The sequence below is a fragment of the Mastacembelus armatus genome, chromosome 8 (genome assembly GCF_900324485.2).
Source record: "Mastacembelus armatus chromosome 8, fMasArm1.2, whole genome shotgun sequence".
In the NCBI taxonomy this organism is placed as follows: Eukaryota; Metazoa; Chordata; class Actinopteri; order Synbranchiformes; family Mastacembelidae; genus Mastacembelus; species Mastacembelus armatus.
In genome coordinates this window covers 17,688,176-17,715,431 of record NC_046640.1, presented here as the reverse complement: position 1 = coordinate 17,715,431, position 27,256 = coordinate 17,688,176, and the positions used below count along the sequence as shown (strand labels likewise).

Here is a 27,256-nt window from a genome sequence, read left to right as displayed (position 1 = left end):
CAGAGGCACAGTGGTGGTGTGCAATATTAAACAAAGGTATTTTGCTGTCCAGTTTGAAAATTTGGCCTGTCTGGGAAATTAAACAGATGGACACAAATGTACTGTATAAAGATAATGTACTTTTGAAACTAGATGGGTGTAACCAAATACCAAAAGTATCTGAACTGTTACAATTCTTCAGCTTCTGCGCATCAGCACATTCAGTTTAAAAAAAGTGATGGCTACATGAAGTGCCAAGTCCCAGCTTTAATTTCCGGTCTGTATCACTAAAGTAAGAATGTTGGGATGTAGCCATTTAATACATTGTGCCAAAACGGTCAAAGAACTTGGACTGATGCACATGAAATTAAACAAAATAATCATATTTTAATATTTAATTTCATATGGAGCCAATGACAGTTTGATGACTGCATCCCATAGACATCAGCAGAGACTTTGTGTCTTGACTGGTGAGGCTGTCCCAGGCCTCCACATTCAGCTGCCATCATCCATCTCTTGCTTTCTAGGTTTTTGGTGTGGTCCTCAGTAAGTGAAACACTTACTCTCAATTACATCGAGATCAGATGATTTACTCAGCCAGACATGGATATTCCACGTCTTCACTCTGAAAATCTGTTCAGTCGCTTTGGCTGAATGATGAAATGTTGTCTAATGGATTTGAATGCATTTGGGTGAATCTGAGCAAGGAGATTCCTCCTCTGCATTCATCCTGTTGCTCCTGTCAGTAGCAAAAACATTAACAAAAGGCTAGTTACTCTTCATACTGACAGACAGCTCCACCTTAATCTTGATTGCAACTTGACTTTTAGTCAGTTCACTGAAACAACATGCAGCTGCCCAAGAAACATTTAATAGCCAAGTGTCCAGTTACTTTTAAATCTTTGCAATTTGAGGACTATGTGTTAAAAAGGCTGTATCTCACACTAGTTCTTTTATATTTTGTGTGTTATAAATAAGTGTTACTCCCATTGCAAATTGGCTCAAGATGGGACTCAGACTGCTAAGCTTATATAAGATTTGCAACCGAACGGAAAACATAGTGCTGCAATTTGAGTATTTCTGCAACACTAATCTGCAGTTGGAGTGCCTGGGAGGATATCTAGTATCACTACATCATCTGTAATAACGGGTGATGTGATACCAATAAACAGTAAGATAGAATATTAGTGTGCAGGAAGCATGCAATAGACACAAGCTCAGCACGAATGGCAGCCACCTTTAGAGGAAATTATATTCCCCCATCAGAACATGACTGACAATTGACATAAGCTGAGTGTGTGTTGGAGTTTTGGTCATTAATCAGACAGCATGCCAACAGCACTGATGAATTGCCTTCTCCACTGCATAATCTTCATGCTGCTTTCCTACTCGACCTTCACTTCAGACTGACTGTGTGTATATGTGAAAGAGAGTAAAAGCAGACAAAGGAGAAGACAATTTATCTCCATTATCCTTGTTCACCCTGCTTGTTTAGCATCACGTCAGGCTGACTCCCTCCAGCTCGCCCCCTGATTCCTTCTTCGTCACTTTGTCATTCCCAGTGTCTTTTCAGCTCACCATCCTCCTGTTGTTGCTTTCGTCTGTTGTTCCACTTGCTGCAACTCATACCCTGGGGAAATACTGCTTTCCTAATGACACAGACAGATTGTGTGTTACAGAGAGAATGGGATGTTAATGTTGTTGATGATGATGCTGTTTGAAGTGAGTTACTATTCTTGTGGTTTTTTCCATGTTCCTGTGTGAACCAACAAAGAAAAGGCACAATATGTCTCACCGAATACTGTATCTGCACTATTGTGCACACACATGCAGTTTGCTCTTTCAGTCAAAAGCAGGTACATACTGCCTCCTGCTGATCTGTAATGCAAAATAACATTTCTGCAGTATATTAATAATTAAAGTACAATTGATGATGCCCAAGAAATCAAATTCAGTCCTTTGTCTCCATATCCAACTCCTAACACTGCATATTTGCTGCTGCCTGGTGCCAGTCTGTCTCCCCAAATGAGCAGTGTGCCTGGCTCTCAAACCAGGGTCTCTCCCCCATGGGTCACTGTTTCATATTTCAGTTTCAGTCCCAGAAGTTAACACACCATCTTAAGCCCACCTGCTACTTTGGTGTTCTGGGACATAAAGGGAGGAGACGATGCCCTATTCTCATGGCAAAAGGCTCTGACAAGGTTTGCAGTGAGCCTGAGCAGTCAGAGAGAGGCAGGCAGGAGCAGAGGTCACAGCTGGGCCAGTCCACCTGCACAATCAAGCATGGTTATGTGTAATTGTTGGATAATTTGCCTGTGGGGTACTCAAACCCCCAAAGCTATTTATTCTTCTAACACTAACTGAACTCTATTTGAGTCTATGTAAATCTGCTATTTCCCCTCTGACAATACGAATAATGTAACATACCAAAATTTTGCCAAAGGACAAAAAGCAGACAGTTTCCATTTCAAGACTTTTCAGGAGAACAAATTATGACTGAATGCAGCATGTGATCATTTTAAAACATTATCCATGATCACAACCTTAACATGAGCAACAATGGACATTACTGATTGGCCATATTGTCTTTATGGTTAAACACAGTGGATAAGGACGTTTTTTCTAATGTCTTCTCTCTTGGCTTGACAGACAGTCTGTCTGAACTGTTTGCAGGGTGCTGCTTATAAACCCCGGTTACACACTGACCTGAATGCCCACTAGCTTTTAATTACACTCAAATGATGAAGTCTAACGAACTCCTGCATGCTTTCTCCTCAGGCACCTGGTCTGAAAAGGTCAGGACCAAGGCAAAAACATCAAGCCTAGTATGCAGGCAGTTTAACCGACATACACTGCAGTATTTGGGTAGGAATTAGGATAAAGACTTCATTTGTGAGAGAACCGAATGTTGTGTCACTGACAGTGATGTTTGATAATAAATGTAAATATAATGTAACATTTTTAAGCCAGATATAATCTAATAGTACTGAAAGAATCAGGATTTGTGTTTTCCCTGTAACATAAACGTTAACAAATAAAGGTAAAATAAACACTGAAAGCTTGAGTATAATAGAGTGGTGTAGTGTATATATTTTAATTATTCTATTCCTATAAGGAATCCATGTCTTGCTTGCAAGGTCGGTAGTAACAGGATACTATTACCAGGGTATAGCAGCATTATAGTCTGACAAGTTAGCTGTTCATCCCCCTTTTTACATGTATTGAATCATGATTAATTTAATTTGGCTTTTTTGACACTGTATGTACACTTGTATGCAGTCAACCATGTCCATAACAGAAGAGGCCTTGGTGTCTTACTAGTCCCCCTAGTTTCTGAGGACAGTTTGATCTAGGAAGATTTACACGTATACCATGTTCCTTCAATTTCCTAATGGATTCAACTGTACTCAGGAATTTTCAGTGACTTGGAAATGTAGTTCTTAAAATTTCTGGCATATGATTTTTATAACCTTTTTGTTGAGTGTTCTTTTGTCCTTTAGTGCAGTCTGTGCCCAGGATACTGACTCACCGTTACCAGGACCATCCAGATACAGATGTATGCATACTACAGTCACCCCAAGCTCTTTCACTGTACACTAAACTGCACTGAACCAATTGTGACTTCTAAAATCAACTGGCCACATCAGTGATATTAAGGTGAGTGATTTTAAATGGGGAAAATGCTTATGTGATCAATGACTAATATTTAAATTGTATTTTTGCTAATGTAACTTTGGCACATTTTTTTCTGCTGGTAGACTAAGGCAGCTGTTTGCAAGATAGTGTGACTGAAAAATACAGGTGTATGCTAATACAGCATCATGAGATGCAAACATTTTACCCATGTCCATAAAATACAAATTCATTAAGTGGAAATTTAACTTCAATACTGTTCGAATCAGCTAAACCAACCAACTTTTATGATAATGTCTAATATAATTGTTACAGACAGTAAATATGTATCAGTAACCAAAATATATGTATAGTTTTTACTTTTTATTCATCAGGACAACGTAGACACAAAAAGTGGAGCAAAATCAAACAACTCTTCAGTCTTCAAAATGTTTTAATCAAAATTAAAGTCAAGATATTTTACAGTAAGAGGACAAGAGCAATCAATGTGAGCTCTAAGTGGAGGAGAAAAGAGACACCCTGTCATGGGCCTAACATTTTACATATGCTTTCAACCGAGTTATTTATTTTTTTTAAAAAGGTCAGGAAGTGAAGTGGAACCTGACAAACCAAAACAAACCACAAGTACTGTTTATTTCATTTTCACTAAATGCCAAGAAACAAGGAGGGTGTGTAAGATTTTCAAGAAAAAAAAAAAACAAAAAAAATCAAATTAAAAAAAAAACAAAACCAAAACCAAAACATACTGAACTTCTCCAAGTTTGGTATTTAAAGCAACAGCTGCCTGACATCTAGACCAAAAAAATACATCAGATGAACCACAACTGCCCTTGTCCGGCCAATTGATTTGACAGGTACTGGAACATGAAAACCTGTGTACTTTTTTCCTGTCTCCTCATTTACACATGTATGTTCATGTTTTTAAATAAGCCACTACACATTTGTGGTTCACCTTGTTTTCAAGCAGCGAAGAGTCAGGTTCAGGGTAAGGATGGGAGCACTCTTCCACTTCTTCCTCCACCAGATATCGCAGCTTCCCCTGTTGCAAAAATGTTCACAAAATGCAATATTAGCAAAGATCCCAGAATATGTGCTTGTAGCAATATCTACTGCTACTGAAGCAACAATAGCAGCTACATGACATTTAGGCAAAAATATTTCTCTATTTCTAATAGAAGTGCAGATCATAAATAAGTGACATTGTTAAATAATTTAGTATCACAATCAACATTTATAGTTGTTACTATGTTTGACCAGGAAATCCTGATATTTTAACATATTGCTTCTGTATTTTTTTTTTTTTTAACTATTGTAACTGATTAGAAATTTGCAACAGTGAAGTTTCAAAAGATTTGATCAAGACCTTTGAGATATATTCATTTGATAGCTGTTTGATATTACCTCTGCCAAAATGAAAATGCAACTGATTTTTTCCAAAAGGTTAACAAATGAGAGAAACAAAGAAACAAATACACAATCGAGCTTCCAGGTTCATGTTCTGGAGAAGTACAAAATTGTTTTGTCCAACAGGCAACAGCATTCAGAAATGGATGTGGGTAGAGAAAGGAGTACCTGGGGTGAGTACCTGCACAGTTTGACAGTCAGTATCCATGATTTTTAATTTGCCCTTTTTCTCATGTGGTCTTGCTCACAACACCAACGCTGTGTGAGGTATGGAAGTCAGCTGCAATTCATTCGATAAACCCTACCCTCCAGTTAGTCAGTTATGTTTGCTATGACACCCCCCCAAACACACACTGCATGGCATGATCAGGCACAATGAGCTGGACAACAAATCCATGGCAATTGAGTTATGGTTACGGCACGAAGGCTAACAGTACATCTGTGTGTTTACATATGAGAAAGAAAAATGTATATATTAATATAATATATATAACATATGTGAACACACAGTGACAGTGTTTCTCCCTGTATGAAGTGTAAAAGCTCAATAAAATTTTTTTTTAAAGTTTTTAAAAGTAAAAACAAGTAAATACAGGCAGGAATTTAACTGGATTGGTTAATTTTTTATTTTTTTTTTTATAAATCTGCTGCCATTTTCTCCACAAAAATAAATTTACATCTGTAAGGATCAAAAACCGATACAAAACGAGGGGTACCTCCGGGCATGTTTGCTCAGGGCTACACTGGCCTTTCCCTCTTGGCTTTGTGTGAATGTTTTCTACCTTCTTCTCATTCATCGGGCCTAGTCCTTCATCTTCAGTGCATACTTATGATGCACTATTCAAAAACAGGATAAAGATATATGCATATAGTACATAAGACAAAATCATAGGTATTCAACTGAATGTAAACAGGGTGGGAGAGGGAGAGTGAGAGGGTGGGAAGGGGGGGATGGGAATAGGCAGGAGGAGTGGGAGGGTGGTGGGTTAGGTTGAGAGCCAGGGGGGCAAGGAGGAGGACGCACTTACCTGAGCCTGATCTGAGGTCCTATCAGATCAGTTTTAATTGGACTGAGTGTCACCTTCAGAATGGAGGAGCTCTTGCTGGCCATTAAGCAGAGGGGAGGAGGCAGAGGCAGCCACCTCTGTCTCCATTGCTTCCACTTCCAACGAAGCCTTGATTGCAGCTGCATCACCGTCAGAGTGTTTGACTTTCTTAGAGCTGCTCCTCTCCTCTGTCGTCTTACGGTCTGACAAAACATAACGTAATGTGTACAGCTTTTGTTAGTATATATAGTATAATAGTGTCTGCTAAACAGACCACCTGAGTAAGCAAAGATAGTTGACTTTGCATGCAGTACACACTAAATCCATTTCCAAATCCTCACCTTTGTCTTTTGATGTCCGCTCTCTGTCCCTGTCCTTGTCCCTGTCCTTCTCTCTGTCCCTGTCCTTGCTGCGACTGCGGTGGCGGTGAGATTTACGCTCTGAGCTGCGAGACCTCCTCCTGTCACGGCTGCGGGAGCGACGCTTTCTGTCAGAGCGTTCGTGACTGCGCCTCCTCTCTCTGTCCCGGCTCCTACAGAAAGGAGGAGGAGAATAAGCTTTGAAGTCAACAGGTTAAATATGTAAAAAAAAATACATACAAGACGGGCATGACAAAGTTTCCATTAACATCTTGTTTTCCCTCATTTCTGGAGACGATTTTTTTTTTTTTGTTTTTTTTGGGAAGTCGAGATAAATTTTGACCCACTTACCACTAATAAGTTACTTCAAGAAGCAAGCTAAACATAACAATTTACTGGTTTTGGATGAACAAGCATGGTTCAAGATAAACAGCCATACCTGCTGCGTTTACGTTCCCGTTCCCTGTCCTTGTCTCTGCTCCTGGACCTCCGGCGATCACGAGATCTGCTCCTTTTCCTGTCTGATGCTCGACTGGAATGGCGGCTGTTGGAGTGGCTTCGTCGTGCTCTCCTGTCCCTCTCCCTGTCTCTCTCTCTATCTCGGTCCCTCTCCCTTTCACGTTCCCTCTCTCTCTCTCGCTCCCTCTCCTTTTCACGTTCTTTCTCCCGCTCCTTCTCCTTCTCCTCCTCTTCTTTGCGCTTTTTCTCTCTCTCTCGCTCACGGTCTTCTCTGTCCCTCTTAAGCGCTGGGTTTTCACCTTGGGGGTCTTCTGAGCGACGACGTAATTTCTCCTTGAAATAAATAAGCAAGAGTCCTCGTGAATTACAAGAATCAAAAATCAGACCTATTCCAAATTAAATGACCTACTAAACATTCACATTCATGAATGTTCATTATATATATAGATATATATATATATATATCTATATATATGTAGAGAACATTTAAGACCCATCTAACACATACCACACAAGTTCTACATGCTGCATCTCACTGCATATGTTTTATTTATGACGTGATATTGTTACCTTGAGCTCCTCAACAGTGGATTTGATCTTGGCATAACCCATGTGTTGCTTGCCCATCAGATGGTCATCCACTCGCGACTGTGCGTCACCCACAATAAGGAAGGCCCCACACACCTCACACACCTCCATCTGTTTCTCCTGGGCTGCAAAGCTCTCAATGGTCTGGAAAATATGTACAGACATTACATAAACACAAACATAAGAAAGAATGTATCTGATTATGTGCTTGTCCAACCTCTATAGGCCTATTTTTGAAAATCAGGATGCTTAATGTTGAGGTGTAACTTCTAGCTAGTTGTGATGAACACTAGTGGGACTGGTGTAATCATTTTCAGTCCAAGCTTAGTTTGACTTTGATCAGATAGCATTACATGAGCAGTGCCTACTATCCTAAGCAGTGACTGTAGGCTAAATAGTCTCATGTTGGCTGACTCACTGAGGGGGTAGAGCTGAGCAGCTCCCTCTCCTCCTTTAGCTGCTCCACCAGCTTCATCATTCCCTGGGCCTCCTCCACTCGACCCTCAGACCCCAGCTCCTCAATCTGAGCAAAAGTGAAACAGAATCACATCATAGTATCACAATGCTGTGTCATAACAGTCACTGAGGATATAGTTTGACGTCAATTAACAAATGACAATTTTATTTAATGATAAGAACTTATAGATTCCATCTTAGTTCTTTCTGTGATAAGACCTGGCAAAAGTAATACATGACAGATTACAGTATCTTAAAAATAAGGGCAGCATGCACTAATCATATTTCTTACAAACCTGTACAACTAGGTCTTCAATCTTTTCTGTAAGAACCTGAATCTTCTCTTCATTCTTTCCTGATGGGCCAGGTCCCTGCACAGAAAAACACACTGAATCTTAGGTACAAACACTGACAATGTCATTCTTATGAAGACACTCACTGCACGTACTGAGGAGAAAGCTTACACTTTATTGAAATTACAGGAACAAGTTACAGAACAACATCACTAAAACAGAGCACTAACCCCTGCGTTCTGCTGAGCCTGGGAAAGCGCGAGCCGAGCATGGCCTCTACGAATCCGCCGCTCCACCTCTGCCAGGAGAGACTGCAGATAGCGCAGGAAGTCTCGCTCATAGCCTTCCTTCATGAACCTGGAGCTCTTCTCATACCTGCACAAAATGAGAAAGCAACAAGTTATCACATGCACGTTTTGGGACTTGGGTTCATTATTTTTTATAAAACTACAACCAGAACTTACATTTTTCTGAGATTTTCATCATGGATTTTCTCACAAGGCCCTGGGAAAAAATAAAACCTTTAGTTAACTTCAAATAACATCTAACAGTTACTATGGTATTACAAATGTGTGTATAGCAGCTATGACCTACAGTTGTGCACTTACCCAAATCAGAGCGTGTGTTTGTGAATAGCTCCGCTGGGCAGAATCCACACAGATAGTATCGACAGACCTTAATGAAGACATATCTATTTTTATTTATTTTGAAAGAATGAATAACGTTCAGTAAGTGATATAAAGCGCTAAAACAGACCATTCAACTCTTGCGGTAGCAGCAGAGTGCGAACCCAAACCCTAAAGCTACGTGCCTTATTGAGAGCAAATAAATAGCTAAAGCTGCGTTTTTCTGAACTAATGACAAACAGCTCAGTCGAGCTAATTCACACACAATCTGAGTTTGGGCGTTTTAGTTGGCTAACATTACGATAGCTCATGACTCCAGCTAGGCTAACGTTAGCCAGGATGCTAACTTACGCTCTCGTCGTCCCATCGTACGTTAGATCGTTTCTCGTCAGGGGCCAAGTTTCTGTCTCGGCCCATTAACTCGTCGAGTAACTGGGCTGCGGAAAGCATTTTGGCTAAAAGGGTGAAGCCTTTAGTGCTAGAAAACCTACGGGAGATCTTATTCAAAACATATATTGCGCGCAAACTGATTCTAATCAAAATGGCAGACAGTGCTACCAACCAGCCTACAACCCCTTATATATCCCTGAACCGGAAGTACAATGCTAACAATAGAACATTGACCCTACAGACTTGTACATGTTTTAGAAAATACAAACTTAGAAATAACAAGAAATGAATTGTCCCTCATCTTGCAGGTCTTATCGGTTTGATTTTAAGTGTTTTTGACGGCTAATACCAGCATTTCATGGCCATTTCTTTCATCTCTACAGTCACTACAGTTAGGTTAGTTTCACTAAAGCTTTATTTGGGACATACAGGATTAAATAACATGTTACATAGAACTGGGAAGCATCAAACAGGATTATGTAGGAACTGCAATAAATCAGAAACAGTCAAACGTGTTGTTAGACTGTAGAGCCTATAATTATTTACAGTATCTAAGAAGATCAAACATAATGATTTTTCATCATTTTCAGGGTCTTCTCGGGAAGATGGTTAGTAGAACTTATAAATATATCATATTTTTATGAGAAACTGGTATTTTTGAAAGCTTATGTTTTTGGTTTTTTTTTTTTTTTTTTGGTCAGACCTCTGTTCCACACTCCAGTACATGGTGGCAGTAATGCAGCTTTAAGCAGGCATTAAAAAGACAGAAGAAGAAGTTTACTTATTCGCATACCATACACACTTTTTATCAAGCAACATCTGTAGCATCTAATGCATTACAATTAACAACAATGATGCTTATGTATATGTTTTTATTTAATCGACAGTACACCAAATACCAATACAGACCAGTTAGAAATACTGGTCTATATTGGTATTTGTCTGGCGTGACTGTAAATAGCATCACAAGTATTGACTTCCCTCCAGTGGCCATATCAAGGAACTACAATAATATAAAATTATTAACATAAGTAAAGCTGTAATTAATAAAGCATTAGTATGATTTAAAATCAGGATTGATGCTAATAAATACAGATTTTTTTAACAGTTTAACTGTGTTTTAGATGTGGAGGATGGCCTTTTGATGCTTCATACCTTTTAAAATAAACGGACATTAAAAAAAAGACTAATATGTATCTATCGAAAAAACTAGTGCTACTACGTGTTTTTTGCCTTTTTTTCAATATAAATAAATAACATAAAGACAATATCTTTCTATATTACAATAATGATGACGATGATGAGAAGGAGGAGACGTGGGTGGGGTGGGGGGGTGATCTTCTTCGGCGTCGTTATTAGTTGTTGGCAACCGGTATTCTATATGCATTGCCGCCATCTACAATGCTGGAATGTGGACCTAAATTGTCTATCCCAAATATCATATTCACAAAAGTATATTTTGGTAATTAAACCAGTATTTTTTTTAAATTAATCAAATACACGTCTGTTATTATCGAGTATATTTCTAACACTACAGTTCTTCCTTTTCTGATACAAACTTTTGACACTGACAAAACACTTTCTACTGATTCTACAGTCTAATAACGACCACAGAGACCAGTCTTCCTATTAAAGGTAACGTTAAATAGGTTTTATCCCGTTTTACATAAAATAACGTGGAAACAAACCGCGTGAGATAACTGTTTCCACAGGGGGAACTAACCTTCGCGCTCGTCGTTGTTACACCTAAAGGTGCCCCCCGATGAGGCGGTGGTGTTTTCGGCAGCCCGCTGACGGAGCTCCGGCACCGCAGACTGATTGTATGGGTGTATCGAGGGGTGGCAGTGGTACTATAACCTGAACTAACAACTCAAATAAATGGCGATGGTAGGACTAGTTGTATTAGCGCCAAAGACTTTGATCACCAACACGAAATTACATTAATCGCAGTGATTTACTGCCACAAACTAGCACCAAAGAGTCTGCTAGTACTTCATCGAGCTAGCAGTAGGTAACGTTACGGTTAGCCGGGGAGCTAACGTTAGCTGGGAAGACTAACGCTGTATTTAGTGGAGCCGTGTTTCATTGGCAGTTGAATCCGAGAGGCTTTTGTGTTTCCTATGCTCTCACGGCGCTAGTTGTCTGTACCAAAATGTCCACTGCTTCGTTGGATAAGGAATTACAGGAGCGACTGAGAGAGGCGTCTGCCATCGGTGATATCGACGAGGTGCGGACATTGGTGGAGAGTGGAGTAAATGTGAATTCACAGAACGAAATCAATGGATGGTGAGTGCTGGAAAGAATCAACGTGTTTGTCTGGTTTTCAGACGCTTAGTGAAAAGCCTGATTCAGCTTTGCAGTCAAATGCGATGTGAACAGGGATTAACGCTGATCAGTGTAATACTCTTATCAACTTATTTCAGTTACTGCAACAACAGAAATGCTAGTAGCTAATTTATGACATGTTTAAACTGCCATCACTCTGGTCTTGAAACATCAGAAAGGAAGATTGACTTCATATTATATTTTATTACAACATAAAATGACTTTACAGAGAGGGTAAAACATAAAAGACTCTAGTGTTTGTACAACATTGAAATTACTGAGCAAGGTCATATTGTCATGTTCAAGACAAACATAATTTATTGTCTGTGCTCTCAAATACTGTTGGTAAGATTATTTGAATTATACATGGATCCTGTCATTCTGCAGTCATAATAGTTCTCTCATTCTTTATGCTACTGTCACACAACCATTGGCATTAATCAGGTAGTGTCAGACTCCACCTTCTTTGTTCAATACACAGCATATGACATGACAGGTCAAACCATGTAAATGGCATTCTCAAATGATCTTCGGTATAAGCCGTTGTATAAATTAGTCAATTTTATCATGTCATGTTGTTGTGATTTGGTTTGTTTAACTGTGTTTTCTTTCTACAACAATCTCATCAGGACATGTCTGCACTGGGCGTGCAAGAGGAACCACAAGCACATAGTGTCCTACTTACTGAGTTGTGGAGCAGACAAAGAAATCCTCACAGCTAAGGATGAGCTGGCCTCACAGCTCACATCCAAGCCAGAGATTAAACGACTGTTAGGAGGTAAACTACATGTTATATATCTCTTGAGTAAACAGTGTCTGTGATATTTTAACATGTACAGGTTTTACCACTGCTTGTTTATGGTTCAGCCACATCCACAGCTGTGTATTGTTTTGATAGAGACAACTTCTGTCTTGCTGTTTTGAGTTGTTTTTTGGGAAATAATCGTGTTATGCGCATTATTCCCACAGTTGAGGTGGAGGAAGTGCCTGAAGTGAAGGAGCCCGAGTTGCCAATCATCCCAAACTACCTGTCTAACCCACCCTTCCTGTACTCTAAGATGGATAACAAGTCAGAGGTCATCCTGGAGCAGCACCTTACACAGAATGGTTCGGGAGAACATGCTGAGGACACACAAAGTGATTCAGCCTCTCTTTCCCCAGCCCATGAGCCTCAGAAATCACAGAGCTTGGTCTCTGACAGCCCGGCTCCTTCCCCAAGGCCCAACACCCACAGTCAAGTCCAGGCTCGGGAATTCATTCCATCGGCTCAGCAAAATGGTGTGTCACCCAGCCCGGTCTCATCCCACAACCACGCTGTTGTTCACTGCACAGTGCCCATGGACCTGTCAGTTGAACCTCACCTCAACCATGTTGACTATCCGCATGTGGTGGCACATAATGGGACGATGTGCTCTCCTCCATTGGCCTCCCCCAGTCCCAGCTTGGCTAGCAACAGCGGGAGCCAGGTCCAGGCTCCAGTGGCCAATGCCCACCCAACTATGAGTAGGCAGCAGTCTATCCCACAGCTGAGCTATGGTCAGGCTGGTGGGCCCATGCCAGCTTTCCAGCCTTTCTTCTTCACTAGCACATTCCCTGTCAATGTGCAAGGTAAGAGAGAGAGAAGTCGTGTTTTTATGTCTAACCCACTGTCTGCACATACATACTATCGAGACCCAGCGGAATACAAGTCACAGTGAATAAAATCTTGTCAAATATTTAAGGTCAGCATATTGAGAAGTACACACAAAGAGAAGATCAGTCCCACTCTCATACCAGTCCTTTCAGTGTAAAGCTAAAGCCAACCGATAATTAGCCTAGATTACCATAAACACTGGAAGCATGGGTTAATAGTTAGTCCCGTTTTGTTCAAAGTTACAACAATCTGCCTACCAGGACCTTTAAATTGTGCTATTCATGTGTTATAATTGATTTGATTGTGTCAAAATCAAAACAGCTGTTGTTGTAAGTTACGTGCTGTAACGTGCAGTTACGTGCTGTAACGTGCAGTTACGTGCTGTAACTGTTTCTTGGCTGGGAGCAGTGTCTTCCTGGACTCATATCGTTACTGTGGCAAATCCAATAAGTCTCTGCATGTGACTAAAAGGGCAACGAGAGCCTACCACTTTAAATCCATGCTATATGCGTTTACTATAGCAAAGCCGCTTGGGGTAGCAAGTCTTCACAGTGTTTCAGAGAAATTATAATTGTTATATCTTTCATCATAGAATAATACTAATATATCTTTTATAGAACAGACATGCTTGTCTCATCTAATGTTTAAGAAATGACATTCACAAGCATTCAAACCACAACTCATTGGTCCTTATTTCTAGAGCTGGTGCTGAAGGTGCGTATCCAGAACCCCAATGCACGGGAGAATGATTTTATTGAGGTGGAGCTGGACCGTCAGGAGCTTACCTATCGCTCTCTTCTGAGGGTCTGCTGCCGTGAGTTAGACATCAGTGCTGAGCATGTGGAGAAGATCCGCAAGCTGCCAAACACCATGTTGAGAAAGGTATGGGAGAGGAGGTTGCATACTGTACACAAGTTAATGTCCAGTGTCATGTGCGCATAGGGAAATCTCACAGTATGTTACAGCAATTTACACATAAATGCAAACATGAATGTGAAATGTTTATGTCAGTGATATTTAAACGGTATGAGTCAAAGATTTGGTTTGATGTGCAAAGCAGTTATGGGCAAAGGTATAAACAAATACAGGTTAAAACAACAAAAAGGGACTCAGGGTGTCCCAGTAGCCATGTGGTTACAGCACTGTACAGTGCATGCACAGCGCTGGCAGTCCAACCATGGACATTTTCCGCAGGTCTCCCCCATTCCCTGTCCACCTCTTCACAACCCACTGAACAATGAAAGGCAAAAGTGGTCAAAATAGGTTTTTTTTCATGCTGCTCTATAAATACTTTTTGACATTTGATAGGCTGTGTTGGGGTGGAATGTATGAGTTTAGTCTACAATGGGGATGCAGTATTCCATCAGTTAGACAGTGACGCTTAATATAATACATATGCGTGTACTGGAACACTTGAGGGTGACTGCTCCTCCACTATAAGTACTGCTTAGCTGAAAAGGAGAGGTCAGTCTGAACCACTCCAAGACTGGCTCACACATAACATGACTTGCTTTACCTTCCTGCTGAAACCTCCTATGTGTAAATTGTATTTGTGTCATTACCCACGGCCTCTGACAATTAATGACAATGTAGGGCCTGGTCAGGTTGAAAACAATGAGAATGTGAAAGAGATTTGGTTTAGTGCTCCACGTAATGGTTTGAGTATCGATTAATGTCTCAATTTCATTGTCTATGAATGTCAGAAGTGATTTTTTTTTTGCTTAGTAAATTAATGACTAGTACCATGAGATAATGCATTCACTTTCTCAAATTTTTATGCATGGTGGATGATAGTAGAAAGAGGGAAACCTTTTAATCATTCCAAATGGTCATTCTATACAGCTGTCCTAATAAAAATGGATGATTAGTGGTTGAATTTGCTATTTATTTCTGTGTGATTTCCCGTTCCTGTCCAGGACAAGGACGTGGCTCGGCTGCAGGACTTTCAGGAACTGGAGGTTGTGTTGGAGAAAGCAGAGAGTCTGTCTCTTTTCTCTGGGACTGGGGGCCTAACAGACAGACCCTGCTACAACATGAAGGCCTCTCGCCTGACCTACTAGAGCTACCACAGAGCCTGAGCTCTTCTGCTTTTGATGGGCTTTTGTAGCTACTCTCAAGCAAGCGTAACTAGTTGCCTGCCCAGGTTCCTTGTTAAAGCATTGTTTGGCTTTGGTGTTTTTGGCAACTTCCTAACTAGGATTTGTTTTTTCAAGTTCTGTAGCTGTTGTCCTCCTCTGGCCTTCCTGCCACTTTAGTGTACCCAGTCCTAACCATTACCAATGCATGGTATACTTGATTATTTGCAAAGGTATTTGGGCCCCCTCTCTTATGTCTCCTTTTCTCCTCCTACTGCACTTTGTGCCAAGGCTCTTGTGGGACAGCAGAGGGGGACACTGGCTTGTCTTCTTTATGGTCTGGACTTGAATGGGATTCTGCAATAGCCTTATATGGACACATCCCTGTACTGGCTGTGAACTGTGGTCACAGAGAAGAATGGTTAAATAAAACTGAGAGCAGAGGACAATGGGAAGGATTTGTATAACGCTTACTGACAAGCTCATCATCAGGCCACAGAGCAGGACAAGTTGCAGCTCAGTGGACTTGCACACAGCAACTTGGATTTCAAGCCTGTTGACCTGTAGGGTGTTATCAGATATTCTAGCCGGCAGACACACTTTACATACACGCTGTAGGCATAAACCTTAGTGTCTTTCCATTACTGGCCTAATTCCTAAGGTGGAGCTAATCTCACACCAGGTGGGATTTAGGTAACTTTGTAACAGTCCTTTTATTTGCTGGCCACACATACAGTACGCTTTAATCTATATCCACATGGATGGATACATTTGAGTAGGAGTACTTTAAATCAGGCAGTAATAAGGCAGTTTTACACTGTGGAAAAGGAATAATTAGTTTTGTTTGAATTGTTGTCATCTGTGTCATTTTGTATAAGGAAACACCTTCATTTGTGTCATGGAGATAATTGTTCAGCAACTTAAATCAGGACTAACCTTTTTATGTTCTACAGTGCATTACCACTTCTGCTTTGCAGGGTGTGTTTCTCCTTTTAGTCTGCATAACACTTTAACTGTCAACTGTGACGTATTTATTTCAAGTTTTTGACTTATGTTGATTGTTACTAATAAAGTGAGATCTGTCATTTCTCTTTAGATTAACGAAGCTCGAGTCCCAACTGTCATATAACTTAAGCATTCTCTTTTTTTATTTTCAGTTGTTGTCTTTCTTTTTAACTGTAATTAGAATCAAAACCAAAAACTAATATAGCCAGCAAACATACTAACTAAAGAACAAGCTCCGTTTTGGAAAATAATGCAGCCTTTTTAGATGTTTTGGGGTGAAGAGGGAAAAAACAAATTTTACAAAGGACATTTTGATGTTGTTTTTATGATTGAGTGCTTCCTTGTTCCTCCAACATTAATCCAGATTATTACTATTATTGATGTGTTTTTCTCTTTTGCACACTTTAATCCTAGGTTATCTATATGGTGACTAGATTCATGATGAAAGTAACAAATTATTAGTATATCTTAACTTCAGTTTAATTATCAAGGCCAGTCTAGTATATAATTTTAGTTATTTAAAATGTAATTTTTGATTTGTCGGATTTTATTGCTCTGTTGCTATCTGTCTTAAAGGCAAGAAAAAGACATTTAACATGAATAGTGAACAGCCATGTTCTCAGACACTAACTTTCATTATGCTGCTTTCATCAAAACAAATTCTTTAATTCTCAATGCTGGGTCTAGTGTTTTTTAAGCAGTGCAGTAGGTGGCCACTACATGTTCTACAATCAAAAAAATCTTACCCAGTGGTAACTGTTTACTGTTCTAATGTATACATGTTGCTCTTACTGTATTTGTATGTTTTATGCTGTATTTTTTTATTGATTTGTATAATTTTTAAACCAGCTAGGCCTGTTGTGTTTGAGTCAGAAAGTCTACTGTTGTGTAGGTGACGGTGAAATGAAGAGTACAGATACTGTTGATGAAAGTAAGTGCAATGTGGGGAAAGGAATATTTCTAACAAGTTTTCTGTGAGGAGAAAGGACTACTAAGAGTGCTTATTTTGTGTTCCAACTATGTTAAATGCTTTATTATGTGACATTGTGCCACATGTTTAAGACTGGAGTTCGGTTTGTCAAAGTGACCCAGTGAAGGAGAAAACACCCCCTCGCTTGTTTTTTGCCCTGGTTGAATGAGAGCAGCATGTTTGAAATGGGTTTGCTGGGATCTTCTGTGATTCTGTGGAAAGGTGATGACTAACGTATTTCTGAGGTTGCTTATTGTTCTAGAAAAGCAGAATACAGTTTGACCTAACCTATGCATTCAGAGTCTGATATTTTTATATACAGTACGTCTTGTGTACTTGTAGAAATAAGCTTAGGCACTTATAAAGTTGTGTTTTTCTGTTCTGGAGACCTGTATCTGTTCTTTGATAAAGCATGGTAAATCACTTGATCTCTTCCCTCTTCTTCTCTCCAACTGGCTTCATGGCCTGTAAAAGCCTCTCTCCATCTGGCTGATCGAAGTCATGTTGATGTCAATGCTTTGAATATCTCTTTAATTTTCACTTTACTTGAATGAATCAGTTATTTGAATTGTGTGGCTTCAGTTGCAGACCATCATATTGGGAGTGACCTTCCCAATAATGATTTGAAATGTTTTAGTTTAGTGCCACCAGAGGGAGCAGAGCAGTAAATATTGGCATTCAGTAGCTTACAGTGTTGGTCCAGTAGTTAGCCCACTTAAATACCAGCCCATTTTATCTTTATAGCACTGGTGTCTGGGCATCCTGGCCCCTCCTGTGCTAAAATGCACCTTCAGTGCTCAGGCTGTACAGGTTAGGCTCTCGGAGTAAAGACTTGAGGCTTTAGTATAGTAAAATGTTTGGGACTAATTGACAGTGTGAATTATTATTTTTTAAGTGTAGCAGCACTCAAAGGAAAATTACATAAACCTTTATCAGAACTGGGTCCTACATGCACAATGATTTTAATAAACCACTGATTAATAATTTTTGCCTTGACCAAATTTTCTAACCTCATTGTGAGTTGACTATAAGGATCCATTTTCTTTCATGTGTCATATTTCATTATATGTACAGTATATATGTTTATCTAGCATTTGTTATGAAAAATCAGGCATATCACTGCACCATCAGTCTTAACTGTACACATGATCAATTCATGAAAAGTCAAAGGCAACTGTGGCGGTGTTGCTTCTGTGCTTTTGGTTTGAAAAGCAAATTTTAGTAAAAGTCATACTGACGGTAGTTTCTGAAAATGTACCACATCTAAAAAGCTCATTATTGTTGTACCATTCAGCTGTGATTTTGTCTTTACACTGTCCATTCACTTTTGGCCTACATTTGCACAGCAAGTCATCGTTGTACATTGTTTTATGAACTTAAGTAACAAGACATTTTGTTATGTTCCCTTGCTGATTTAAAGAACATAAACACCACCTAAGTTATGGTAATACAGATAGACTTGAGTATCCATGAAATCCTTAACCTCTTCAGTGAAATGAATACAATGGAGTTCATGTGGTGAGCAGATGTTCAGACACTGCAATCTGGAGACTGCAAATATTGCATAATCTGAGCAGACTGCTGCTGAGAAAGGGTGTGTATTTGCAATCTAAATATAGGGACAAAGGAATGAATGGCTATCAGAAATTATACATCTCATTAGACATCTATGAGTCTGTGCATTTATTTCTGCATCTCTGTGAGTCGGTATGATCTGTTGTGTGTCTAGACCGTGGCTGAGGAATCAGCTTTGGACCCGGCTGTGGTTGGACGTGACTCTCGTTTTTTTATTCTGGACTGAGACACTTGTAATAAGCTTAGTATGAACAGTCATTGTTTGAACCAGAACCACCAGCTTCCCAGGCCTCAGTCATGGGCAAGAGAGCCTGCATGGTCAAGAATCCTTAAGAGCTTCTTAGAAATTGAGGCAGAAGGCAGCATTGCTCACAGGTACCCGCCTCCGTTGATGTACTATAGACTTTGACGATGAGTTATCCTCACTATCTCAGAAGATGGAAGTTTGTGCCTGTACATCAGGGTCCAGGAGCTTTATGGTGACGTTTAAGCCGCAAATCTCCATATTGCGATACATCTGGAAAAAAAATGTTTATGTAGACATGAATTGCGCAGTTTGAAGTAGTTTCACGAAGATGTTGAGGGTGCACAGAGAAGGTCAAAGTCAAGGTCTGTTTGCAGACATTACATGTGCTGAAGGAAGATGGACCGTCAGTGCGCCCTGTGTGGGGTCCTCTGTGAGCTTTATTCAATATGTGGCATGTCCTAAAGCCCCAGCGTCGGCTATGCTGGGAATGCAGGATTTTGAGGGGTAAAGGTTAGGGGTGGAAGGCCTGAGGGAGTGAGTGGGTGAGCTCACACTGAAAACACAGCTTGACTGTGTTTATGCATTTGCATGCACATGTATGTGTGTAACATTAGATGATCTTTAAGCAAATCCTCCTAATTTGCTTGTATTGCTGGTTGACAAATCAGTAGTTAACATATACGCTGCACTACACTTAAGAAATGTGTGCAGATCTACAACCCTTGCCTGTGTGCATGTATGTGTTTCACCACAGTGCTCACAGGCAGCAGACCAGCCTGAGACTGCAGGGTTTGGCCTTGAGAGCACTGGGCCTCTTTGGACTCAGCATGGGTTCAGACTGAGAAGCACAGATTCCATACCAACACGCCCACAGACTCACAATGCATATTATTTTTTAACACCAGCTTTTTAATGTTTAGCCTTTTAGTCACAGTTTTGGTCTGAACTGCAGCAAATTCCTTGTTTTCTCTTCATGTTCAAGGCCAAAGAGACCGCCAGCCTATTTGTTTTGTTTTGAAACCCTGTTTTCTACAGAACTTCCAGGAACTGACTTTTTAAGAACCATTTTTTCCCAGCATGGTTTCAAGTTGCCTGTAGTACTTCTTGCATGTCAATATTGTGACAGCATCCTGATGAGCCTCGAGTCCAATAGAATTTCCTTTGTAGATTGTACTATGACCTGCTTAAACTACACATACACCACACAATATTCCAACACTGTGAACAGGATTTTCTCTTTCTCAATTAGTTTCAGTTAGTATATTACTGACAGACATACACACAGACACAGGTTGACTGTTATTACCTGTGGTGAAGCTTTGGGCTGCTAGTTACTGGTGAGGATTCACACTTGTGACACTAACAAATAAATCAGAAATATTAACAAACTGCATGACATGCACAGTGTACATTTGTGGAATATATAAACCAATATTTGAATCTAAGTTCAGTGCACAAGTAAAATAGGAACAAAGTCCACAGTCAACAGAGAGCAGAAGAGCTACACTGAGTTTGGCGCCACCTCCTGGACACTGACTTGTTCAAACGAGCAGGTGAGATCTTACAGTAAACTGCTTTATCACGCAAAAACACGGACTTGTGCCTCATTGCTGTGTAGATTCTTTAAGAACGGACATGTCCAAAGCACAATGCAAAACCGCACAATAACATCAGCTCATCTTTGCCACAGACTGACTGTATAACACAACATTCCGTATATTCATGCTCTATAGTCCGTGTGACGGAGGACTTAAAATATTCTACCAGTGTATAAATTGTATAAAAATATACCTACAGCTTTTCTATAACACTGCGAAAAATATTCTTCTCTTTTGCACCGACTTTGCAAGCTAAGGGTTAAGGCATCCAGCGCTTTACGCACAGGTGTCTCGCCAGTCCCCTAAGAAACAGCGCCTGCAAAGTTTTGGACTTTTTTCTTTAATTAAGTTGATCGTAACTGTAACTCAACTGGCATCTGCTGTCCGGCTAGAGAGGCCACTGTAATTCATGTAGTTAGATCTTCAGAGGGTTTGCTCGCCGCTGCTCCAATCTCTTGTTACTACTGAACGTGGAGCGAAGAACCTGGACAGCTCTCCACATCGAAACCGGCCCACACGCTGCTATTTTCGCTGTTTTCACGCTTCAGCTGAGTCGCTGCTCAGAAAATTATTTACAACAAAGGTTAAAGACTTTTTTTGAAAACTTTAAGCTGCCGCAAAACGTCAGTGTCTGTCGGTGGACTCGTTTTCTTCAACATTTTGTGTCCGTTCTGTTACGCGCCGGATATGTGGTGGATGCTGTTTCATCGATGGATTTGGTTTCTTGTGGGACATTATTACACTATACTCATTTATATGGACACCCGCCGTGTGACAGCATTGCCCATGTCTGTGGCGAAAGTCGTGTACTCTCACGCAGGTCTGTGCCCCAATGACCTGAACCCCAATCTGTGGGTAGATGCTATGAGCACCTGCATGCGCGAGTGTGAATCTGACCAGGTAAGTTGTCCTGCTGTTGACTCTGATGTATGTTGTTGCATGTGAAATGTGTGGGCAGTTGGACATAGATGCATAGATAGGGAATAAATGCAGCGGGAGGACACTAGAGGAATTTAAGGGGAAGTGGTTGTGTGTGTATATTAAAGGAGGCACATTAATTTTATTTAATTAATCAAATATATCACACCAGCTTACCTTATTCTTCATTTAGATCTGGTCTATTTCATACCAGTGATGTTCTCTAATGTACAGAATTAAACGACTATATTTATTATGGCTCAGTCTGCTGAAGTTTAACAATAATCTTAGTGATTCCATAATGTTATTTATTACATTTTTAACTGAAGCTCTGATATAAATTCATCACAATGAAATCTTAAGATAATTTTTTGTTAAGAATTTTACCAAGAATCAAACCTGTTTTGTGTGATATTTTATTTGACTTTCTTGTGAAGGTGTGCTCGTATTTGGTTTCTTTTCCAACTTTAGGATTGTGAGACTTTTGAGAAGTGCTGCCCTAATGTATGTGGTAACAAGAGCTGTGTGGCTGCACGCTACATAGACATCAAGGGCAACAAGGGCCCCATTGGAATGCCAAAGGGCGCCACCTGTGACAAGTTCATGTGCTCTCAGCAAGGATCCGAGTGTGACATCTGGGATGGCCAGCCTGTTTGTAAGTGTCGTGACCGCTGTGAGAGGGAACCTCACTTCACATGTGCGTCTGATGGGATGACATATTATAACAAGTGCTACATGGATGCAGAGGCCTGTTCCAAGGGTATCTCTATCTCTGAGGTCACCTGCAGGTAACATGTTAAGTATTTTAGATCTCTACATTTTGTTTTTGGTGTGATGAGGTAACACTGTTTTGTTTCTGTCCTAACAAATTCCGACATTGGAAAAACACAGCTTTTTTTTTTTAGGATACATAAATGTATATATACTCAAAATCTCAATACAGTAATCAATGATCTCCTCACTGTGATTAATTCTTTTCTTTCTCAACCCACCTACAGGTACCACCTGACTTGGCCAAACACCAGCCCAATCCCTGCGGAGACCACCCTGCATCCCACCACTGCTCTCCAAACCACCCTCCCAGCTGATATCCAGCTCCCCACCATACACAGCGGCCCAACCCAGCAAGCTATTTTTGTTGGAGAGACGGCTAGCTTCTTATGCGAGGTGTCTGGGAAGCCACGTCCAGAAATCACCTGGGAGAAACAACTGAAGGGTAAAGAGAACACCATCATGAGACCTAATCATGTCCAAGGTAACCTTGTGGTTACTAATATGGGCCAGTTGGTCATATACAATGCGCAACTTCAGGATGCTGGCATCTATACATGCACAGCCAGAAATGTTGGAGGAAGTGTATCATCACACTTTCCCTTGGTAGTGCTCAGGAAAGAAGTGAAGGGTAAGAGTGCAGAGGGGAATAGCACCAACCAGCCTTTTCCAGCTGAAGAGTGCCTGAAGAGCCCAGACACAGACGACTGTGGAGAAGAGAGCATGAGCTGGTACTATGAACCAAAGAGAAACAACTGCTTCACCTTCACCTATAGTCAATGCAATAAAAACCATAACCATTTTGACACCTATGAAGCCTGCATGCTGTCATGTGGCGGAGAGCTAGCGGCTCCCTGCAGTCTGCCGAGCCTCCAAGGTCCTTGCAAGGCTTATGAGCCTCGCTGGGCATATAGCAGCAGCCTCAAGAAGTGCCAGTCCTTTGTCTACGGAGGCTGTGGTGGCAACGAGAACAACTTTGTATCCAAAGAGGCCTGTGAAGAAATGTGCCCTTTTCCAAAGAACACCAACTGCAAGATGTGTAAACCTCGAGGCAAGATGGTAGCAAGTTTTTGCAAGAGTGACTTTGTGATTCTGGGACGTGTGACAGAGCTGACAGAGGAGCAAGAGTCAGGCCACGCTTTGGTGACCGTGGAGGAGATCTTGAAGGATGAGAAGATGGGTCTGAGATTCTTTGGCAAAGAACCGCTGGAGGTGACTCTTCTGAACATGGACTGGAGCTGTCCCTGCCCCAATATCACTGTAGCCAACGGGCAGCTCATTATTATGGGAGATGTTCACAATGGGATGGCCGTCCTGCAGCCTGACAGCTTTGTGGGCTCCTCCAGCACTCGCAGAATCAGGAAGCTTCGTGAGCTTATCCACAAGAAAACCTGTGATTTCCTTAAAGATTTCACAGCTGTCCAGTAGAGTCTTTCAAAGTCATTTAAAGTTGCTTATTTTCTTTTCAGATTACTCCAAGTTCCAGTGACCTCATCAGTCTGACCGACTGCTCGTAAACACAAAACCAGTAATTTATCTGTAACACTGGAGGATTTGTTGCCTGCTTCCAATGTGTCTTTCCTTTTTTTCTTATTCCTCAGTAGATCTGTTTGTCTGAAAAAAGGCAAGTAGAGTAGAAATAGTCACAAGTGTTTATCCTGCACAAAGTATTTCATCATTGTAACTGTTTATTAAAATGACATTATAGTTTTCCTTTTGAATACACTAATATCATTCATTTAACAGTATATTTTAATATATTTTTGTTCATATGCTTTTTGTTTTTGTGTCACCTCCCGAAACAGATATTGTATAACATCTGTCTGAGCCCATGTGCTCAAACAGTGAAGCCTCATTTATCCACCAGAATCAGATAAGCTCTTTGGTGCCATTTTTTTGCGCAATCTATTTTGACAGGTTTTCTGTATTTGCAATACAGAATATGCATGTGGACTTCTGTACTTCATATTTATTTTTTCAATCTCTCTCTCTATATATTAATGTTCAGTAAACTTTTATGGAATATGACAGCAAAATAAATAAAGATGATTTAGAAAATACTTGGGATGTTGTACTATTCCCTCTTCTAGTGAAAAAATACCCGACATGCTCACAGCTTATGGAGAGGCTCATGTGGGCAGTTCATGTGGTGTTCTGTAGATGACAACCCTCCATCCGTGTCCTCCTCACACACACATAAGGCCTAGTCTGGCATTAAAATGTGAAGCAGGTCACATTCCAGTCCAGCTGTGGTGGCCTGTGGAGCTGTGTGTTGTGTTGTGTCTGGGTCTGGGGCCCTTGCATAGCACACACCCCACCGGCCATCCATTGGCCTTGTGCGGCCCCTTTCATGTGCAAGAGGCCGGGGTGAAGGGGAAGAGCAGAAAGAAAGGGATTTTGGCTGATTCTTTCTCTTTCCCTCACTTAGTTAGCCACATCTGTTAAAGGAGCATAAAAAATCAGTAAAGTAAAATGTCAGGTAGGAAGAGTGAAACATAACTGATTTAAATGAGTGGAACTTTGGACATAATTTAATATTTGGATTGTCTCCATCAACGCACAATTCTATAGAACTTCTAGCTTTTCACACTTTTAATGCTGAAATTGTTGCTGGTGTGACTGAGATTACCACACTGGAAAAATAAAAAACAGGTATGAATATAAAATTGGAATTAACTCAGGGTTAATAAGTGTTATATATATGTTAAACCTCAAGAATAAAATTAGTCACCTCAATGCACAAGAAAAAAAAAACATAAGGAACCAACTAGCCACTGAATGTTTTCCCCCTTCCCCCTCTGCCCTTATATCCCCTTCTCTAACCCTGTTCCTTAGACCTCCTCTTGAACTGTCTGCCTACACAGACGAACCACCAGCCAGTCTTGGGCGGCGACCCCCGACCTTGCTAATGAAAAAGAGGCCACCAAGGAGAAGGCCACTTTCATTAGAACTGTTGACAAGTGTTAAGTGAGTGACTGAGCACCAGACTAGCTCCACTCAGCTCCCCGGATGCTCTACACAACACATCACAGCCAGCTGCTCGTTTTGGTTTCAAGTTCACTTAGAGACCACCACCCAGACAGACCATTATAATAAGCCAGACAGCTGCAGGTATGGGGCGGGGGAGACAATGATGCAGTAGCAGTGGAAAAACCACACAGAGGTGGTCAACTTTCTTTCAAGATAACCAAGTGTAGGCTACACTGATTGTAATTTGTACCTCAGATATTTTGCTCAGAAAATGTTTTTTACATGTCAAATATGCATAAGAAACCACAGCACATGCGTTACACAAACTGAATAGTTGGATAAACTCTATTTAAATATTCAAATTTATGACACAAGACTTGTGCTGTAGTTGTTTTTTGCATTAAGTACATAGGAGACTTCAGTAAATACATTAGTCTGTTTGCGTGTAATCAGTGAAGCTGTACACTGGGTGGCAGCAGAATACTTAGTGTCAACCTCTGAATGAAATATTAATCATAAGATGTCAGTTTAACTCATGTCTAACTATGAACCATGTCGTTATTATGCATATGAAGTGAACAATTCCACCTTTTCTCAGTACATCTTTCTAATAGCTTTTAATAATGAGCATCACTATCGTATAAATATGGAGTAAATCCGATGTATTATCAATGCACTAAAAAGGAAATTACTCTTCATATTATTCTTTAGAATCTAAAAATATATGTAGTTAGTGTGAATACTATTTTCATTGGACTGTTTTACAGTGCCCAGCTTTGAAGCAGATTGTAATGTAATTTCCTGTATATTGGATGCACATAATGTTACTTGCCCTATGAAAGCCACTAGAAGTAGTCGGCCAGATGGTCTGCTAGATTGTGCCCAATACACTGGATGTGTGCTAGTACTTGATGTGTGTAGCTACACTCAGATAGACACTGTGTCAATAGCGGCTCTCCAGAGCACAGCTGGTCTGTGTGTGAGATACATGAAAAATTTGCCAGATGGGAAGGTATAGAGTCAGGAACAGAAAGACAGAGTCATAATTTACAAAGATAAAATGTGGAATACCAGTGCTACACACTCACATATTTTGAATCCAAGTATGAATGTGCATGAAGACACAGTATAAGAGTAGTGGATTCATATTGTTGGCACATCATGGTTAGGATGAGTAGGAGTAAGATTTTTATTTATTTTTATTGATGTACAAGCTTTTTGCCTTTAAATCGTTTTTGTCAATCTGCAGTACTGCGGCCCTTCCACCTTTGTTTACTATTAAAGACAGGTGAAGAAAGATGCGTATTAAACATAATGTTAGACAAGTTATATGATATGACACAAGAAGAGAAATTAGAGGCAGGTTGGAGGGGATGAGACATAAATCAAGAGGAAAACAGAATGTAGGAAAGAAGAGAACAGATAAATGTGCAGGACGGGGGAAGGCAAAAGAGAGAAATCAGCAGAAAGGAGAAGAGGACAGAGGGAGGACATGGAGGAGCAGAGGGTATGAGCGGGGGCTGTGATGACTGAATGATCAAGGCAGAAAGGTCATCGTAGCATAAGGAGGGTGTAAATTGTCCAGAACATAAAACTGCTGGGGTCGACTCCAGGGAATTCTTTTTCCCCTTATCTTTCTTCTTTCTAAAAATAGTACCAGCTCAATGTAGGACACACCTACCTTGCACATCTTTCTGTTGTATCATTATCTGATTTATTACATCAAGATAGATAGATTTACTTATAACTTTTTATTTATGAATAAGAACCATGTTGTGTAACTGTGAGGTTTTAGTTCAGGGGAAAACCAGCAAACCCTTGCCATAAAAATAAGCCATCAGTAAAAAAAAAAAAAAGTGACTGTGACTCATGCAAATACTGAACAACTTTTGCATCTACAACATTTGTGTGCATCACTGATCATAAAGTTTGGTTC

General features: G+C 40.4%; 3 protein-coding genes across 5 annotated transcripts; 2 read left to right on the top strand and 1 right to left on the bottom strand.

Annotated features, from left to right (window-relative positions):
• Nucleotides 1-4,027: 4,027 nt before the first annotated feature.
• luc7l3 (LUC7-like 3 pre-mRNA splicing factor) lies at nt 4,028-9,418 on the bottom strand. Of its 2 annotated transcripts, XM_026325770.2 has the most exons (11): nt 9,195-9,418; nt 8,826-8,892; nt 8,682-8,721; nt 8,448-8,592; nt 8,221-8,295; nt 7,887-7,991; nt 7,451-7,612; nt 6,861-7,213; nt 6,404-6,594; nt 6,045-6,265; nt 4,028-4,651 (listed from the first exon to the last, which is right to left on the bottom strand). In XM_026325770.2, exons 1-10 carry the CDS (start codon nt 9,291-9,293, stop codon nt 6,078-6,080), a joined length of 1,425 nt encoding a protein of 474 aa, XP_026181555.1. In that variant the 5' UTR covers nt 9,294-9,418; the 3' UTR covers nt 4,028-4,651; nt 6,045-6,077. The 2 variants fall into 2 exon arrangements, with proteins under 2 accessions (XP_026181555.1, XP_026181554.1); XM_026325769.2 differs by having other exon boundaries at nt 4,028-6,265.
• Nucleotides 9,419-10,971: 1,553 nt separating this feature from the next.
• ankrd40 (ankyrin repeat domain 40) lies at nt 10,972-25,728 on the top strand. 2 transcript variants are annotated; one of them, XM_026324886.2, is made up of 5 exons: nt 10,972-11,519; nt 12,188-12,336; nt 12,528-13,166; nt 13,892-14,073; nt 25,186-25,728. In XM_026324886.2, the coding sequence occupies exons 1-5, from the start codon at nt 11,386-11,388 to the stop codon at nt 25,195-25,197; spliced, it is 1,116 nt and encodes a 371-aa protein (XP_026180671.1). In that variant the 5' UTR covers nt 10,972-11,385; the 3' UTR covers nt 25,198-25,728. The 2 variants fall into 2 exon arrangements, with proteins under 2 accessions (XP_026180671.1, XP_026180670.1); XM_026324885.2 differs by lacking the exon at nt 25,186-25,728 and adding an exon at nt 15,108-18,227.
• Nucleotides 20,410-23,956, top strand: LOC113140840 (WAP, Kazal, immunoglobulin, Kunitz and NTR domain-containing protein 2-like). Its single transcript, XM_026324888.1, has 3 exons — nt 20,410-21,561; nt 22,051-22,367; nt 22,578-23,956. The coding sequence occupies exons 1-3, from the start codon at nt 21,349-21,351 to the stop codon at nt 23,776-23,778; spliced, it is 1,731 nt and encodes a 576-aa protein (XP_026180673.1). The 5' UTR covers nt 20,410-21,348; the 3' UTR covers nt 23,779-23,956.
• Nucleotides 25,729-27,256: the final 1,528 nt, after the last annotated feature.